Source organism: Falco peregrinus, chromosome 3, assembly GCF_023634155.1.
Source record: "Falco peregrinus isolate bFalPer1 chromosome 3, bFalPer1.pri, whole genome shotgun sequence".
NCBI classification, from domain to species: Eukaryota; Metazoa; Chordata; class Aves; order Falconiformes; family Falconidae; genus Falco; species Falco peregrinus.
This window is the reverse complement of record NC_073723.1, coordinates 84000125-84016389: the sequence shown is the minus strand read 5'-3', so window position 1 is coordinate 84016389 and position 16265 is coordinate 84000125. Positions and strand designations below refer to the sequence as shown.

At 37.7% G+C, this 16265-nt stretch overlaps 1 protein-coding gene across 4 annotated transcripts in view; it reads right to left on the bottom strand.

Moving 5' to 3' along the window:
• MARCHF6 (membrane associated ring-CH-type finger 6) overlaps positions 1 to 16265 on the bottom strand; it is a 50756-nt gene that overhangs the window by 27397 nt on the left and 7094 nt on the right. For all 4 annotated transcript variants that reach the window (XM_055798233.1, XM_055798232.1, XM_055798234.1 and 1 more), the window contains exons 4-6: positions 8257 to 8400; positions 4590 to 4662; positions 2440 to 2608 (exon numbers count right to left, since the gene is read on the bottom strand). In XM_055798233.1, coding sequence (XP_055654208.1) covers positions 2440 to 2608; positions 4590 to 4662; positions 8257 to 8400 — 386 coding nt within the window. The remainder of the gene's footprint in view (positions 1 to 2439; positions 2609 to 4589; positions 4663 to 8256; positions 8401 to 16265) is intronic.

Genomic DNA, 16265 nt, shown 5'->3' with positions numbered 1-16265 from the left:
GACCACTAAACGTTTTCAAACTGAAAGAAGCAGACTTCTTCACAGAGTGTCTGAGGTTGGAAGGGGCCTCTAAAGATTGTCTAGGCAACCCACCTACTCAAAGCAGGCTGCTCGCTGCTGTTTCCAGTTGGCTTTTGAGTAACTCCAGAGATGGAGACTTCACAAACCTCTCCTACCAACCTGTTCCAGTAGTTGATCACTCCTACAGTAAAAAACCACCAAACCCGCATTTGGGTTTTTTTGTCTTTTTTTTTTTTGTCTGAATGGTATTTCCTATATTTTAATATCAACCTACTGCCCACTGTCCTGTCACTCAACACTACCGAGATAACTCTGGCTCCATCTTCTTTACATCCTCTCATCAGGCATATATGCATGATGACAAGGTCCACCCTAAGCCTTCTCATCTCCAGGCTGAACAGTTCCAGCTTGCTCAGCTTCTCATCACATATCAGATGCTCCAGTCCTTCAATCATTTTTGTTGGCTCTTCACTGCACTCGCTCCGGTATGTCCATGACTCTTTTGTACTAAGGGAGCCTAGAACTGGATACAGCACTCCACATGTGGTCTCACCAGTGCTCAGTAGAGAAAGCCTAGGTGGAGGCCTGTAGCTACTGGTGTTCATAGGTCAGTACTGGGTCCAGTCTTGTTCAACTTATCCGTCAATCACCTGGGTGAAGGGACAGGGTGTGCCTTCAGCAAGCCTGCTGATGATACAAAACTGGGAGGAGAGGCTGATATACCAGCAGGCTGCACTGCCATTCAGCCAGACCTGGGCAGGCTGGAGAGTTGGGCAGAGAGGGAACTAATAAAGTTCCACAAAGACAAGTGTTTAAGGTCCTGCACCCAGGGAGGAACAACCCCACGCACTTAGGGGTTGACCTGCTGGAAGGCAGCTCTGCAGAGAAGGGCCTGGGAGTTCTGGTGGAGAGCAAGATGGCCATGAGCCAGCACGTGCCCTTGGGGCCAGGAAGCCCAATGGGATTCTGGGGTGCATTAGGAGGAACATGGTCAGCAGGTCAAGGGAGGTGATCCTTCCCCTCTGCTCTGCCCTGGTGAGGCTGCCTGGGGAGTGCTGTGTCCAGTTCTGGGCTCCCCAGTTCAAAAGAGACAGGGAACTGCTGGAGAGGGTCCAGCCAAGGGCTACAGAGATGGTTAGGGGACTGGAGCATCACCCTTATGAGGAAAGGCTGAGAGAGCTGGGCCTGTTTAGCCTGGAAAAGAGAAGACTGAGAGGGGATCTTACCAATGTATAGAAATATCTGAAGGGCGAGTGTCAAGAGCAGGGGTCCTCAAACTACAGCCCCTCAAGGTCCTCAATCCGGCCCCTGGTATTTACAGAACCCACCCGCACACACACCCCCACCTCACCCCCTGCCACGGGTTGAGGGGGGAAACCAAGCAGCTGCAGATGGCTGCCTGCCACTTCATCTGCGCGCTGGCCCCCTGGTTAAACAGTTTGAGGACCCCTGGTCAAGAGAATGGGGCCAGGGTCTTTTCAGCAGTGCCTGGCAACAGGACAAGGGGCAACGGGCACAACCTGAACCACAAGAAGTTCCTTCTGAATATGAGGCAGAATTTCTTTACCTTGAGGGTGACAGAGCACTGGAACAGGCTACCCAGAGAGGTTGTGGAGTCTCCTTTTCTAGAGACATTCAAAACCTACCTGGATGTTGATCCTATGCAACCTGCTCTAGGTGAACAGCTTCATCGGGGGAGGGGTGGTGGTGGCAGGTGTTAGACTAGATTTCTCCAGAGATCCCTTCCAACCCTGACCATTCTGTGACTCTGTGGAACTCTCCTGATCTTATGGAAACTATCATTATATTAGAAAGATGGTAATTCAAGGACAACCCAAGTCAGTCCATCAAGCTGAAGTTCTCTATCTCTGCCTTTAAAAAATTGATATTTATTACAAAAGGAAACAAAACTTTAATTACTTCCCTCCTATGCACATATTGCTTATATCATCTCTTCTCCTGACCAAGAGGTTCCTGTAAGCACTAAAGGGGTGAATGTGTGTTGGGGGTGAGGGGGAAGGCAGAGAAGGTCCAGCTTCAGAGGTTTCAACTAAACCTCCAACTGCTTTGAGAACAGTGAACCGTTATGTGATGAACTACTGAAACACTTTTATAAAAGAGACAAAAATAAAAGCAAGCTGCATCTTCATTGACTATGGCTGACAATTCAGCTTTATATGCACAAAATTATTTTAAGGAAAATGTAAAGATACACACATAAGAATCTAAACAATGTTAAAGTCACTTTTCAAAAACATAACAGTGGTGTTCATACAGAAATACATGTTCAACTTCCGCTAATGCACAAATAAAGATACCCTGCAGTAAAATAGTAGTACTGATGGGTTCTGATAAAATATTGATTCAAAAACCACGTTTTCTAAATTTGTCATGAACTACTGAGCAGCTAAGCTTTACCTCATTTTGTTGACCAACACCATTGAGTGGCTGTTGCTGATTTTGTTCCAGCCACTGTGGTGCTCCTCCATGGACAATCTGTTCACGTAACCAAACAAGGCTGATAAATGCACACAGAGTGCATGTTACCACAAAACAGCCCTGCAAACAGTCAGCCAGCAAGTTCTCCCTGTTAAAGAAAAAAAAAAACACAAAAGAGAAATATATTTTGCTAACTACCAAACGGATCCTCCCAGTCCAAATCAACATATACACTGGTATTTGTGCAAAAAGCTGAATTTATTTGTGTCTAGGTGAAAAAAGTATCTAGACATAAATTTTTTAGTAATTTATAATAATTATAATATAGAGTCATAACTATTAATGTATAATATAAATAGTACCAGAAAACATTAATTAATATACATTAAAATACCATAACCATTTACTAATTTAATATTTATTTTAGGAAGGCTGTATATACCTGTGTACAAATGGTTTTAAGTGACAAGATAAACACTGATTTGGAATAGGTTTTACTTCTGTCTGCTTTGTTTGTGAAATTACTGCTGTTTAAACATAAATATTCCTGCAAAACACTATCTGACTCAATATGAAGAAAAGCTTCAAGAGTCACTAGGGAAAAACAATCCTCAAGAACAGCAAAAGCAACACAATATTCACTAAGTAAATTATTCGCTACAGTAAAATTTCTGTTTAAATGGCTAGATGCATAATATCCAGTCCACTGAAACATTTTATCTGCTGAGCTACCCCAACCAGAAGAATGGAACTGCAGGGTTTGCCTTCAACTGCACTCACTGTATTTCAGTTCATCTTTTACTCCACTTATTATTTCTATACTTGAACAGTCCTAATCTATCTGAAGTCATACATAACTGTAAAGCAGTAGCAAAACAAAGTTCAGTTAATCAACTGAAACTAGGGTTTCATGCAATGCAAGAGGTACTTGAATTGGCTTAAGCAACCTTCATCCCTAACTCCAGGTACTCCCTCCACTTATTTCCACCCTTGCACTACTCCTTCACCACAGTGAATTTGCTCAGGAAACTAGCCAACTAGAATATGTTTTTTTTAAAGAGAAAGAAATATGTCACTGTAGTACTCTGCCACCCCCAAAGTATTGTCACACACACACTTTTGTCTGCACAGCACAGTGAATACCATGGGGACAGGAAGTCCAACATGAAAAAATGCTATTTTAATGGACTATGACAAAGAAATACACGTCAAACACAGCTTCACATTACATTAAAATCTGACACATATTTGAGCCTTATTTTCTCTCTAGACTGTAAAAGACAGGAAGAGGTGCTCTAGGTCCAGTTGTTTCAGTTTCTTCTCAGAAAAATAAAAATAAAATCTACACTTACGGGGAGATAACAGGAAGAATACTGGTTTAATCTCAAGCAAGCATCTCTCTCCATTATTAAAAATTAAACTTAACATGACCTGATGATTCAAATCAAATAGCTCAAATGAGATGACTTAGCTGAACCACACAGGATATTAATTCAAAATCTGCTTGATGTGCAACTGATTCTATTCAAACTAAGGTTCAGTTCCTCAGGTTCAAGGTAATGAAAAAAGTAAGAACTAGCCTGACACAATTATGTTGCTATTTCCCAATTCTGTAACTAACACTGATTTAGAAAACCCCAAAGACAGACAATACTCAATAGCATATGCTGACTGAAGCATTAAAATCTAAGTATCAGCTAGAAGGAATTCCGATAAAAAAACCCCATTCCTACCACACAGGAGAATCAAGATAGATAAAATTAAATTCAAAAGCAAACAGAATGTGACATTAGTATTATTAGTATTATATATATTAATATCCTACTATGTGGCATCCGATTTGAATTGTAGAAAATTAACTTTTTTAGTTAAGTGTAATTTGGCAGTTTAAGTTTTCTTGATGTCAAATACAAATCTTTATTAGTCAGGGCCCATTTCATTAAGTCAGTTTTCCACCTCCAAAGATCCTGAATAACAGAACTTCAAAGTGAAATGATTTCTACTGTCTTGCAAGACGATGAAAGATAGCAAGCATAACTGGAAGAAAGGGACACTTAAGTTCCAAAGCAGCCATTTTCATGGTAATCTGACTAGAGAAGTTATTTGTATCAAACTGTTCAAGTACTTACGTTGACAGAATATCTAGTGGCAGTGTCAGTAGTGAGCTCACAGAGCCAGTAAACAAGCACTTGTAGATACGACCTGCATGAAGAAACAGAAGCATAATATAAATCCAATTTTGGTTATAGCCTCACTTGGAAGGGACCATAGGTACCCCGCTTTTCTCCTGGAGTCCTAACTAAATTCATGACAAGGGAAAAAACATCAACTTTCAGTGAACTAACAGAAGTCAAGACCATATACAACCATATGGAACAAAGCCGTATATTTATTTTAGCTGAACATTTTTGATAGAGTATACTTTCAAAGCCTAAGAACTGCCATACTAGGTTAGACCAAGATTCATCTAGACCCATCTCCAACACTGGTCACACCAATGGATGACTAAGGAAAAATATGGACACAGGTTAAAGACACCTGGAGCAATACTTCCTCAGTACGTTCTTATATGCTTCACACAGAACAGCTCAGTTCCTGTGCCACAGTTTCTCAGTGCTAACTAATCCCCGATGGATTTTTTTTTTCCCTCATCACATTTTTCACTCACGTTTTGAGCCTGTATAAACTTTTGGTATTGTGGTATCTTGTATCAAGGAATCCCACCATTTCGTTATCTGTTTTAAATAATTGTTTTATGGATTAATAGTTGATGCTAGTTAATGTTACCTTTTTACCATGATTCTTCAGTCACATAAAAGCAGGTTAACAGTGTATATAGTCTACTTCAGAAAGTTAGGTTGGTATTCATAGGAGGATGACACAGATGCTCAGAACAGGATGAGGGAAGAATTAAGGCACCCATGCTCAGAAATGCAGTTCTTAAAATTCTTATTCTACCCTTTAGGCAGGCATAGGTACCCAAGTATATACTGGCACACTAGGGTTTCTGCAACCTAGAATAAATAGTTCTGTTGTTATCCCTTGGTTAAACCTGTTTGGAACTTATAGGAAGTTTATGTTTCTCTATCTCTCATGAATCAATCCATCAGAAATGCCCAAAAGGTCTGCTGTTCATGCTCACCTTTTACATATAACACAGCACTTCGAGGAAGTTAACACTTACATCCCCAGTGCAATGCACCACTCCTCCTGAAGTTTTGACATTGGGCAGAAAATAATACTACAAAATTCAAATGTCTAGAGTAAGTTAGAACACAAAAGAGACAATGGCTGTAGCTGATCTAATGAAAACGTTCAGTCTCATTGTAGTCAGTACTATTTACACATTTTATATTGAACAGTCACTGAATCAAATTTAGCATGACACTGATCCTCTGCTGCCAGTGAGTTTCAAGTTTGCTTCTGCCTCCCATCTAGCTACATGGTGGGGGAACTTCAAATGGGCAAGATACTGCTGTGAACTCTGCCAGGCTGAAAAGGTCAAAGAACACAAGCCTTATAAATTTTGATTACACAACACTGGTAGGAAAACAGTGTAACAAAACTCCTTGTGAGATTTCATGGAATGTGAAGGAGATTATTACACAAAAACCTCTAAGGAAACTTCTCTAAGCAAGCTGTTTTCCCTCGCAGATTTCACTTGCTTACTCTCATACAAGCAATAAGAGATGTACACCCAAAGGCTCTGGACTGGACCACTTGTGGACAACACTCAAGGTTAAAGACACCAGCTACTACATCCTCCTCATCTCTCTTGGATTCTTCTTGACTGGCATTTATTAACTGATTTTAGCCTTGCCTTTCTTACTCTTCATGAGTGTGTGCCGTTAGAGATCTTTGCCTCGTTGTTTTGTTTCATCCCTCTTGAGTCTGAGGCAAAATTCAGTTGTTCTGCTCTTATCTATGTAACTCCAGCCTTGTTCTTGACACCTTATCTTTATTCTGTTTATCTTTCCTCTTGATTTGAATGAAATCACATATATAGTGCTCTCTGGCAAACAGCAAATACTCCTTTTAGCCCTTCTGCTCATTCTTCTGGTGCTCACATAATGCAGTTCCATTCATACTTTGAATGGCATGTAGAACTTATCCCACAATGGGATAAGTGCATTACCAGCATGTTAACCTGGAAGACAGATTTATTCAATCATACATTTCCTTTGGTATGTTTGACTTTTTTTTTTATGCTGCATCTTCCTCTTCCAGATATAAAATATTAAGAAGAATACTTCCTTTGAAGCCAGCCACACACAATTATGTGAGCCATATGACACAAATGGGGAAGGCAGAAGATGACATTAAGTAGTATTTAAATATTGTAGAAAATTAAAGAGTACATTAAAGGCATTTAATGTAAGAAAATACCTATACAAAATCATACACACAAGACAGAACCTGACAAATTTCAAAAGCAAATGGATTTTTCAAGGTTTGTTAAGACTGAATGGATCTATCATGTTGGATATCTTCCTGTGCAAATGTTACCCTTTACAATACATTAACTTGTAAAGGAATCCATAAAGAGATACACGCGCAATGTTGGAGACAAATTAAGACAAAATTTTTAAAAAGTAACTTGTAAATAAAATTCATAAGTCAGTTATATTGGCTTAGTAAATGAGTATTAAAAAACAAAAATGACATTTGTAAAAAAATTTTTAAAAGTCTTACATATCTAAGTTGTAAGTGGTGACCTCTGTTAACATTTCAGTATTACTGAAGAGCCAGCATCAGATTTTAAGCAACAAAACATAACTACGTTAATTAATCCACTGAATACGATTTTGCTGTCCTTCAAAAGTTTTAGTAAGAAAAATACACAACAGTTGCATTTTGACAGACAACAGTAAAAACCCAAAATTTGTCTAAAACCCCAAGGAATAAATTTGATGTATTTTTTAGTTTTAATGCAGAGCACTTTAAGTCTTTGTTTACTCCACGCCCAGAAAACCTCTTTTTCTTGCACAGGAAGGACAGGCTGCAGGAACAGAATAATTCTTCTATAGCTGATGCCAGTATTGTACTATTCTCAAACTAAGTCAGTGTCAGCTACAAATAAAAGCACAGAACATATTGAGAAATTGTCTAGGGAGATGCAGTTACTGGCTCCCTGCTCTTTTGTTCAAGGGGTATATTACTTGTAAAGATGCACTTCCAATCATTTCCTTGACTGCACACCACATTGCTTTTGCTTTTTTCCATCTTCTCTACATTTTTCACTTGTTGAAACATCAATAGCTCTTTCCATTTGTATTTGAAAAGTGAATTTCAAACTGGATGCTACAGTAATTTAAATGTGGTTTTTTTTCTGTTAAATTCCTTTACTACTAAAAGGACTTTCAGATTTTGTAAGAGGAGTTTTACTACTAAATTTATGCATGACTAAAAGAATTTCACTTTTCATACAGAAAAAAATATTGCACTTTCATTTATAAATTACAGATCAGAACAATTCCTCTATCCTAATATTGATAAACAATATCAAATAAAATCTGCAATGTAGATTTTGAAGATTATACTTTAAAAAGAGGCGTTTTATTGGAATAAGCAGTATAAAAGCCCTTTTATGCGTTTTGTCATCTCTTAACAGCTTCCTGCATTGCACTACTGGCTTAAGAGTCGAATAGCTAAAACTTTTAAGTGACAATAAGTGAAATAATGTCTTTGAATTTCTGATATTTTTTTCTAAATAAACAATAGTCTTACAAAACTTTGTTGCAGGAATTGACATATTTTTCTGCCTACAAGAGTACAATACAAAAAAGTAATACTTACATGCTGTAAGAGGTACAACTCCCAACCATGCAAAGGCCACAAGTGTATAATGAAACCAGTATCGTATTGCTGTGCCAATACTTGTAACCAGTCCAGCAAAGATGTCTTGGATTGGAAGCCGTGAAGGCATATCTGGGGAATAAACTGTGTAGAAAAGGTACTTATGAAACAGCTCTTCCTTTATATAAATGCTTCTTTAAAAGTCCTGCCAACTACAAAATGTTTGTATTTGGCAGAAGTTTACTAGACAAATAAGCATATTTTATAGATTCCCAAAATATGAACTCAAACAACAAAAAAACTTCACATGATACATTTGTTACATTGTGTACTGAGTGCAACAGGAAAATTAATAAACTCCATGCTAGTTTTTGACTTAAAGAAGTTTTCTTAATAGCTTTGTCAACTATAAAAATCTGATTATCTCAAAATAAGCTCAAGCCTACAAGAAAAAGCACATTCTAAATTCAGTAGCCCTTCCACTCTGCACTACCTTGAAGATACCCCTGTGTTATTTATAAACCTAGTTCAAGGAAAGAGCACAAGGAACAAGAACAATTAGCAATTTTGCAGATTGTCAATTTGTTTGTGCTAGGTAATTTAGATTCCACTTGCTATCCAACAGCACCAAAACAACAACAAAAATCAGCACAATGAAAGCACCACACAGACAGGAAAACTGAAGGGAACAGATTTAACTATCTAGACACATTGAAGTTTACACAGAATGACTTACTTCCAACAGATATCTATTTCATATAATGCAAGATTTCTTCTAAGGTCACTCATATTACAGAATATAATGCAGATCTCTCAGCCTGTATAGACGTTTTCATAATAGTAAATAGTAAATTTTCTTGACTTTCTGAATTCAACACCTATGTATTACACAAATGCACCCCTGCTCAAAAGCAGCAAAAAGCATTGACAGAGCTTCTTTAGAAAATATCCATCTCTGTTGGATGGTAACACACAGTGTCAATAACAGATTTAAATAACGAAGATAAACTACGGTTAGGAGTCGAAAAAGACATTGCTGCCTGGATGTTTAACAGTTACGTTGAAAACAGCAAAGCTTGAAGACTTTAACAGATTTAATTAAGAGACTACTTTTTAAAGACATCACATACTTTTAATTACATAGGGAAACTAAATATTTACAAGAACTACTAGAGAAAAGTTCTCCTTCCCTCTAACAGGCAATCCTTTGACTTCAGTCTGAGAAATACTACTTCATGCAATCATCTGCATCCCCTCTTTACTCTAATGAACACCCCTACTACCTCTACCTTAGCTCCTAATCATCCTTTTACCAATCTCAGAAAAGAAGCCTCTACAGGAGAAAAAAAAACAACTTATTTTCTCTCCAAGGACATTTCCTTAAGTTTCTGTATTGTAAAAAGAAGGGAAGAACACAGAAAGCCAGTATCAACATGCAGAAGTAGTCAAAGAATACAGACAGTCTGGTGCATTTCAACAACATGCAGATTATCTTTGACACAAAGTAACAACAGAACAGTTACAGTAAGACAAATAGTAACTGGTTTTAAATTTCAAAGGTTCTCACTTGTCAGGTATTTGGCAAGGAACTGGAATTCGTAAAAAAAAGGACTCAAAATAAAATACTAGCTGCCAATAAAACACTAGTTGTGAGAACACTGAGCCCTAAACTGAAAGCAGGACACAAACATATTTTGACACTGCCTACCAATTTACAATTTTCTTATTACAGAAAGAGATCTAGTATATAATTTGGTAGTGACATAGAAAATGCCAACTAAATATTTACTAACCATCTCTCATCTGACACTGAAAAAACATTCCAGAAAATTACCAGAGGAAGCAAGCAGACCTTTGTTAAGGGTACTAAAAGAATACCTAACTAGATTATATTTGTTACACATTTGTGGTATCACTCAGGCAAAAGCAAACTCAACAGGTACTTCGAGGCTTATGTTTTTCATTTTCAAAAAATATATCATGATCAACACTTTGGAACTGCAACAGAGGCTACAAGGAAAACATTAACTTTGCATTAATGATTTATCTTTGTTAGGGGAATGTTGCGAGAGTTTAGCTTTTAAAAAATGAATCTTTCAGGAGTTACTGAACACTCACACAGGGAATTGTAAAAAAGAATGCCCATACTAACTCAGTAAAGCTGAAGTGGTTATAAATATTAGCACCATTACATACTTTTCTAAAGGCTTTAGGATGACAACTGAGCATTCAAATAAATGCACAATGTGGCTACTACTCAGAGACAACAAGCTACATCCCCCAAATTTTAACAATTTGGTGATTTTTGGATCATTTCAGGAGCTGGGGGGGAAGCAGGTCTAGGAGGGAAGATTGGTGTTTTTCTCCTGCTTTACCACACCTCAAAAAATATACAGCTTCTACTACTAGAAGCTTTATACCATGATGATATGATAAAGTCTATGTCTTACAACATTTGGGTGGGTGAAATGCAAAAATTCCTAGCACAACAGGAACCCCTGGTGTGGAAGCACACTGCAGCACTGAAGCTTGCTGCCAGTGATTTTCATGGCTAATCGCCCCCACTTGTGTCTGTCATCTACTGCCATTTTCTCTCCACATTCCACCCCCTTTTATCCACCCACCACCACCACCACTGTGAGGCCTGAGACTTTGACCCCTGCCACCGTACACATCCTCTTCATTCCCTTTTCCAGTTGGCCTTCTTCATTCTTCCTCCACCCGTTAATTCCCATCCCAGTAATCTTTCCTAACTCAGTTTGAGAAACTGATTTCCTGCATTATTTACCACAGTTGCTCCAAATAAACATCTCCACTAGAGGCCAGTTAAAGCAACACTTTTTTCCTATTACAGCACAAAATTCATACAGACCTTGACTGAGCTTAACTAGGTTTTCACAGCTTGAAGTTCAACTTCTTTGAGCTGTCCAGGCATGGGAAAACTACTAGAAAGCTTTTTGGATACTCAGGTCACACCTGTGCAGCGTAACTGCTGTTTTACTTGTGGATACTGGATTTGCAGGGGGGTGGTGGGGGGTGGGGTTTTGTAAGCCTAACATTTTCAGGAACAAAAATATTAATTTTATTTCTCCAAAGCAGACAACTCAGAGCAAAAATCTATTATACTGACACAAAAATAAGGTAGGAAAAACACAAGGCTGTCTTTTGACATTTTCCTTCTCCCAGAAAAAATAAGGAAGAAAGCAGACAATAATGATCAGTAGTTTTTAGGGAAACATTTTGTTAATAGATTTCAGCTGCCAAAAAAATCTAGAACAGGAAAGTGGGAAAAAAGTTCCCAATGCTCTAGCTTACCAAAGTGATACCTTTAAATTTATTACAGGAAGCTTTCTCATCATTCCCATTTCTTCAGAGGCTATTTAGTACAAACATCACACAACTGTACTTTGACAAACACAATGGGACAATCTGCTGAACCTGAATGCTGTTATTCCCACCAAACTCACAAAGAAATAAAACAAACTAACACCTTCAATTTAACCTCTCTTTCCCAAACTTTTCAAAGTACCAAAATTTAATCCAAATGAAAACTATATTGCCAACACAATTTCTCTTGCAAGGAGACAAGATATTAGTCATGACATGAGCTGTACAGAAAGGGGCTGTTATCAGAGCAGTATCTAAGCAGTAACAGGGCCTTTTTGAATACCTGTATGTTCCATTATGATAAAGTAAGATGTAATGATAATTATAAATATTAGCAAAACTAGATAGTTTCAGACTTCACTTTTGTTGCTGGTATTAAAAAAAGAAAAAAGAAGCAACATCATCAGAAGTACTGGCACTCTCTGTAGTTCTAAATGCCAGCTGCACAACAGAAAAAATGACCAAGACAGAGAGAAGACCAGGCTCTTCCTAATCTTGAAATTCTTTTCCTCCTTTCCAGTCCCACACTGGCAGGAGAATCCCATCACAAACCCACATCCACAATGAATCATCAGCATGTACAACTGGTCCCAAAGCAACAGTCCAAGACTTTCCCTGCCTCCTAAGGGCTTACTCCCAATGAATGGGAACAGGTTGTGCAGGTTTAAATATGTTTATCTCCCCCATTTATGACTATTTCCACCACAAGGTAAAGAGTGGATACTTTCTGAAGCATGCACAAACATCTGCAGAAAAGTCAGATATATGTGATCATTATGAACTAGTATAAAATACAACAGAAAGCAATCCATAGGTTTCATGTTACTGTAGTAGTATTCAGTAGTATTTTGAAAACGCAAATCTTCCCCCTGGAAGAGAATAAAAATTCTAAGTGCATTTTCCCAGTGTATGTTACACCTACAGATTTCATGACTCTCACGGGTCCCTTCCTATAATGCATCACCTTTCTTTTCACTTAGGGAAGCAGAGCTGCAGAAAGACGTTAAAAAAAGCAACAGCGTTCTGACATATGCTGTATCAAACAAACCCTACCACTATTTATTATGAAGGCTCAAATTTTTCTACTAGTCTTCCCCCTCAGCTGTCACAATGCAACCATATCCTATTTCATTTCTCACTCTTTCCCCATCCAAGTCAGCCTCTTTATTTGCCCATAACCTAAATCTGTGTATGTCTAGTATGGAAGCAAGCAAAATGTCTTTCTTTCATCAGGTAAAACTGTCATTTAGCTTCCTTCACAGAATCTCCGCACTTACAGTCCTCTTACCCATAGATTTTCTATTTACTATTACATTTGCAAGCCATTTATAAGTACGTCAATCATCCTTGTGCACTTATGAAATAAGACTATAACACTCATAAGTAAAAACCATGTGGTTTATAGCTAATGGGTCAAAGCACTGGTTTGGTAACACAGGAGTTGTGAGTTATTTAGGTTGGACTATATGATCTTCAAAAGATCCTTCCAACCCAAACCATTCTGTGTTTATGTTTCATACTCTCGAGACACACACAGACTTTGCTCCATACTGCTAAGGTAAAAGGAGAAAAATGCCATCCCTTCTCATGCAAACCAAGGGTCTAATAAAACATACGAAATGACACTCATATGTCTCTCAGTTGTGTGTTTACTCTGCAACCTGGAGCTGGCAGCAGACATGTTGAATTCTGTGCCTGCATGCAGTATTTTACTTCAGAAGTTTATGTTTTTCCAAACCTGACTTTTTCAAAATGCCTGAACTATGAACTACTGTTAAAATCTGTCAAAATGAACAAGTAAAAAAAAATAGCTCATTATATCCTTCAACAAAAATCTTAATTACTTTGAATGATGAGCCCAATAAAACAGGTCACTCATTTTAGTATAATTACACAGCTTCTTATAATTTTGTACAAAATTAAAGATCCAAAAGTTTGGAACTTAAATGTTACTACAAGCAAACTATAATTACTAAGCAATGGTTCTTGCACAAGTTACTTAAATATGAATATATAGTTTAGTATTTTAAAATTATGCGATACTCATTTTCCTTTGCCTTAAAAAAAATAATCTATGAACCATGAACTCTTTCACATTAAGATAGATATGCTAGTCACATTGAGAAGTTTTTAGGCCAATGAAAAAAATACCAAGGCTTGTGCATTAATTTAAACAAAAATAAGTATTTAATATGAAGAATCTTAGTGTGCTATAGGATAGCTTAGGAGCTCAATCAATGCAAATTCAAGGGAACAAATAGTTCCTGTTCCAACAAACTTTCCTATCAACAGTTACACATGAACAAAGGTGGCAAACACCAAGAAACAGGAAGAACAGTAACAAACCACGATTGTAACAAGACAAACAGTGAGGTCCAAATGCATGCAAGCCTTGAATTAGTATCTTTGCATGCATAAATCAAAAGCTTATTTCAGACTATAATAATTTATAAAACAAGGAACAGCCTACCGAAATGGCTTCCTTCCATTTCACAATCTTTGTGTTAACTAATCTTGTGACATTGTATCAAACACCAGCAATGCGGCTGCTTAGGAAGCAGAAGAATGAACCCATCCCAATCTCCAGCCAAAGACCATGCTAGTCTACTTCCATATTTGTATTTTTGAAAATATTTGTTATTGTTACCTTCTACGGAAAAGAAAAATTTTGAAAACTATCTTCTCTCGGGAAATACAGCCTCACTTTCTTTCATGATTCAGTGCTTATAGATGTTTAGTGTAACATCAAGAAAAGTGCATGCCAGCACATGACAAAGAAAAGCAGACGTGGGGGGACAAAAAGAACACAGAGTAGTTGCTCTTTAAAAACTTGAAAAGAAAACAAGTAAAAAATGAACAAGCACCACGACAGAAAAGTCCAAAGCTACTTTTAATAGCTGTATTAATTCATAACTTGAAGAACTGCAGAAAAGCAATGATCTTTACAACATAAAATTTAGCTTCAAAGCATGCGTTTGAAAAACATTTGCCTACACGACTAAACACTTCTAGAGAACGATGCTGTTACTCAATAGAAAAATTACTTCCTTTGTACTCCTGCCAAGATGCAAGCTGAACCTTCTACTTTCTTCCTTCCAAACCATGAGTAACTTAGTGGGTCAGGTGCTAAAGAAGTCACAAGATGTTACAGAACTTAAAGAATACATGCACTAGGAATATTTTATGAATACTCCATATGCAAAAAATTATACTAGTAAAGAAGCATTTTTGACAGAATGACAGCAACAGCTTTAATAAGCAAGCCAAGCTAAAAGAGGAGTTGCTGGTATTACTGAACTATTATTCTCAACTTAGTGACTGTCCACTGAAGCCCCGATACTAATTATGTACATGCGTTTATTCCACCACATCCCATAGTGAATTAACTTATCTGAGAGTGCTTGTAACTTGGCATGGTTATAGGACAGATCCAACTTTGTTTTGGATGACTGTTATATACATCAATCCCATCTCTGCCTTAGAATTCTATCTCCAGCACTTGTGACTCTTTCCCAGCTCCCACAAGCAGATCCATCTTTCAGACTGGACAGCCACATTATCTTCCAAATAAAGAGGGCTAAGAGCAACTGAAGAAACTGTAACTGAGTGAGTGTTGGGTGTGAAGGAAACAATGAAAGAAGACACGCTGGGGGGAGAGGGCTGGAGGAATCTGTGCTAGGTACCTGACATATGCTATCACTGTGTGCAGCCTGGTAGAATAGAAAGCACACTATAGCGTGGAAAGCAAAGAAGCAAACGTTATCAGCTGAGGGTGCTCAGTCTGGGGAGTGGCCAGTGTGCGACAGGATGATAAACAGATCTTTGCTAGAGGCTGAACGTGGAAGGAGCACTTACTACACAGAGAAGAAAGAGGTTCCTTATTACCAGTTTCAAGGCTCCTATGACAAACAGTAACTTGTTAAACCCCAATAATTCCATTTTGTTTTCTATGTGTCCATAATCTGCAACTACATTACCAGCTGTGCTGGTAACAGCTATGGCAGTCAAGGATTAAACTTCTGCAGTGTAACATATATACAGTGTACTTCATTTAGAACTTTTTATCCTCCTTTTCTATATCCTAAGGAGAACACTACACTTTTGTCTTTCTTTTCTTCTCATACAAAACTAAAAAGTCCTCTTTCTTCCTAACAACTAGTAAATCACTGAAATACAGTCTTCTGGTCTTGCATACTAGATTCTGTAGAGGACCTCACAGCAGAAAACCATTTTGAAAAAAGCTAATTAGCTTGTAGGAAGCTCCAGAAATGGGGATCACTCTCAATTTTCAAAGCTTCCAAACAGAAGCAATGTAACAACTTTATAAAAATGTTTATAAATAAAACCTGCAAGCAGATAAGATCCCTCTTACATGTCTTATACAGGTCTCTGTACTATTTAAAAAGAATAACCTGAAAGTGTTTCTGTGACCAAAATAAAATATATTGTTCTCCTCACAGTGGTAAGACAGAGTTAGTATTCTACATTTCACTACTGATCATTTAAAGTCTAATGTGTTTAATTAGTCATTGGCAGAAATGGAAAATTCTGATTCAATATATAGAAGAAATGTATTTTGTGTTCCAAAAATCCTGTAATACTCCTTAACTAAGCGATCTGGG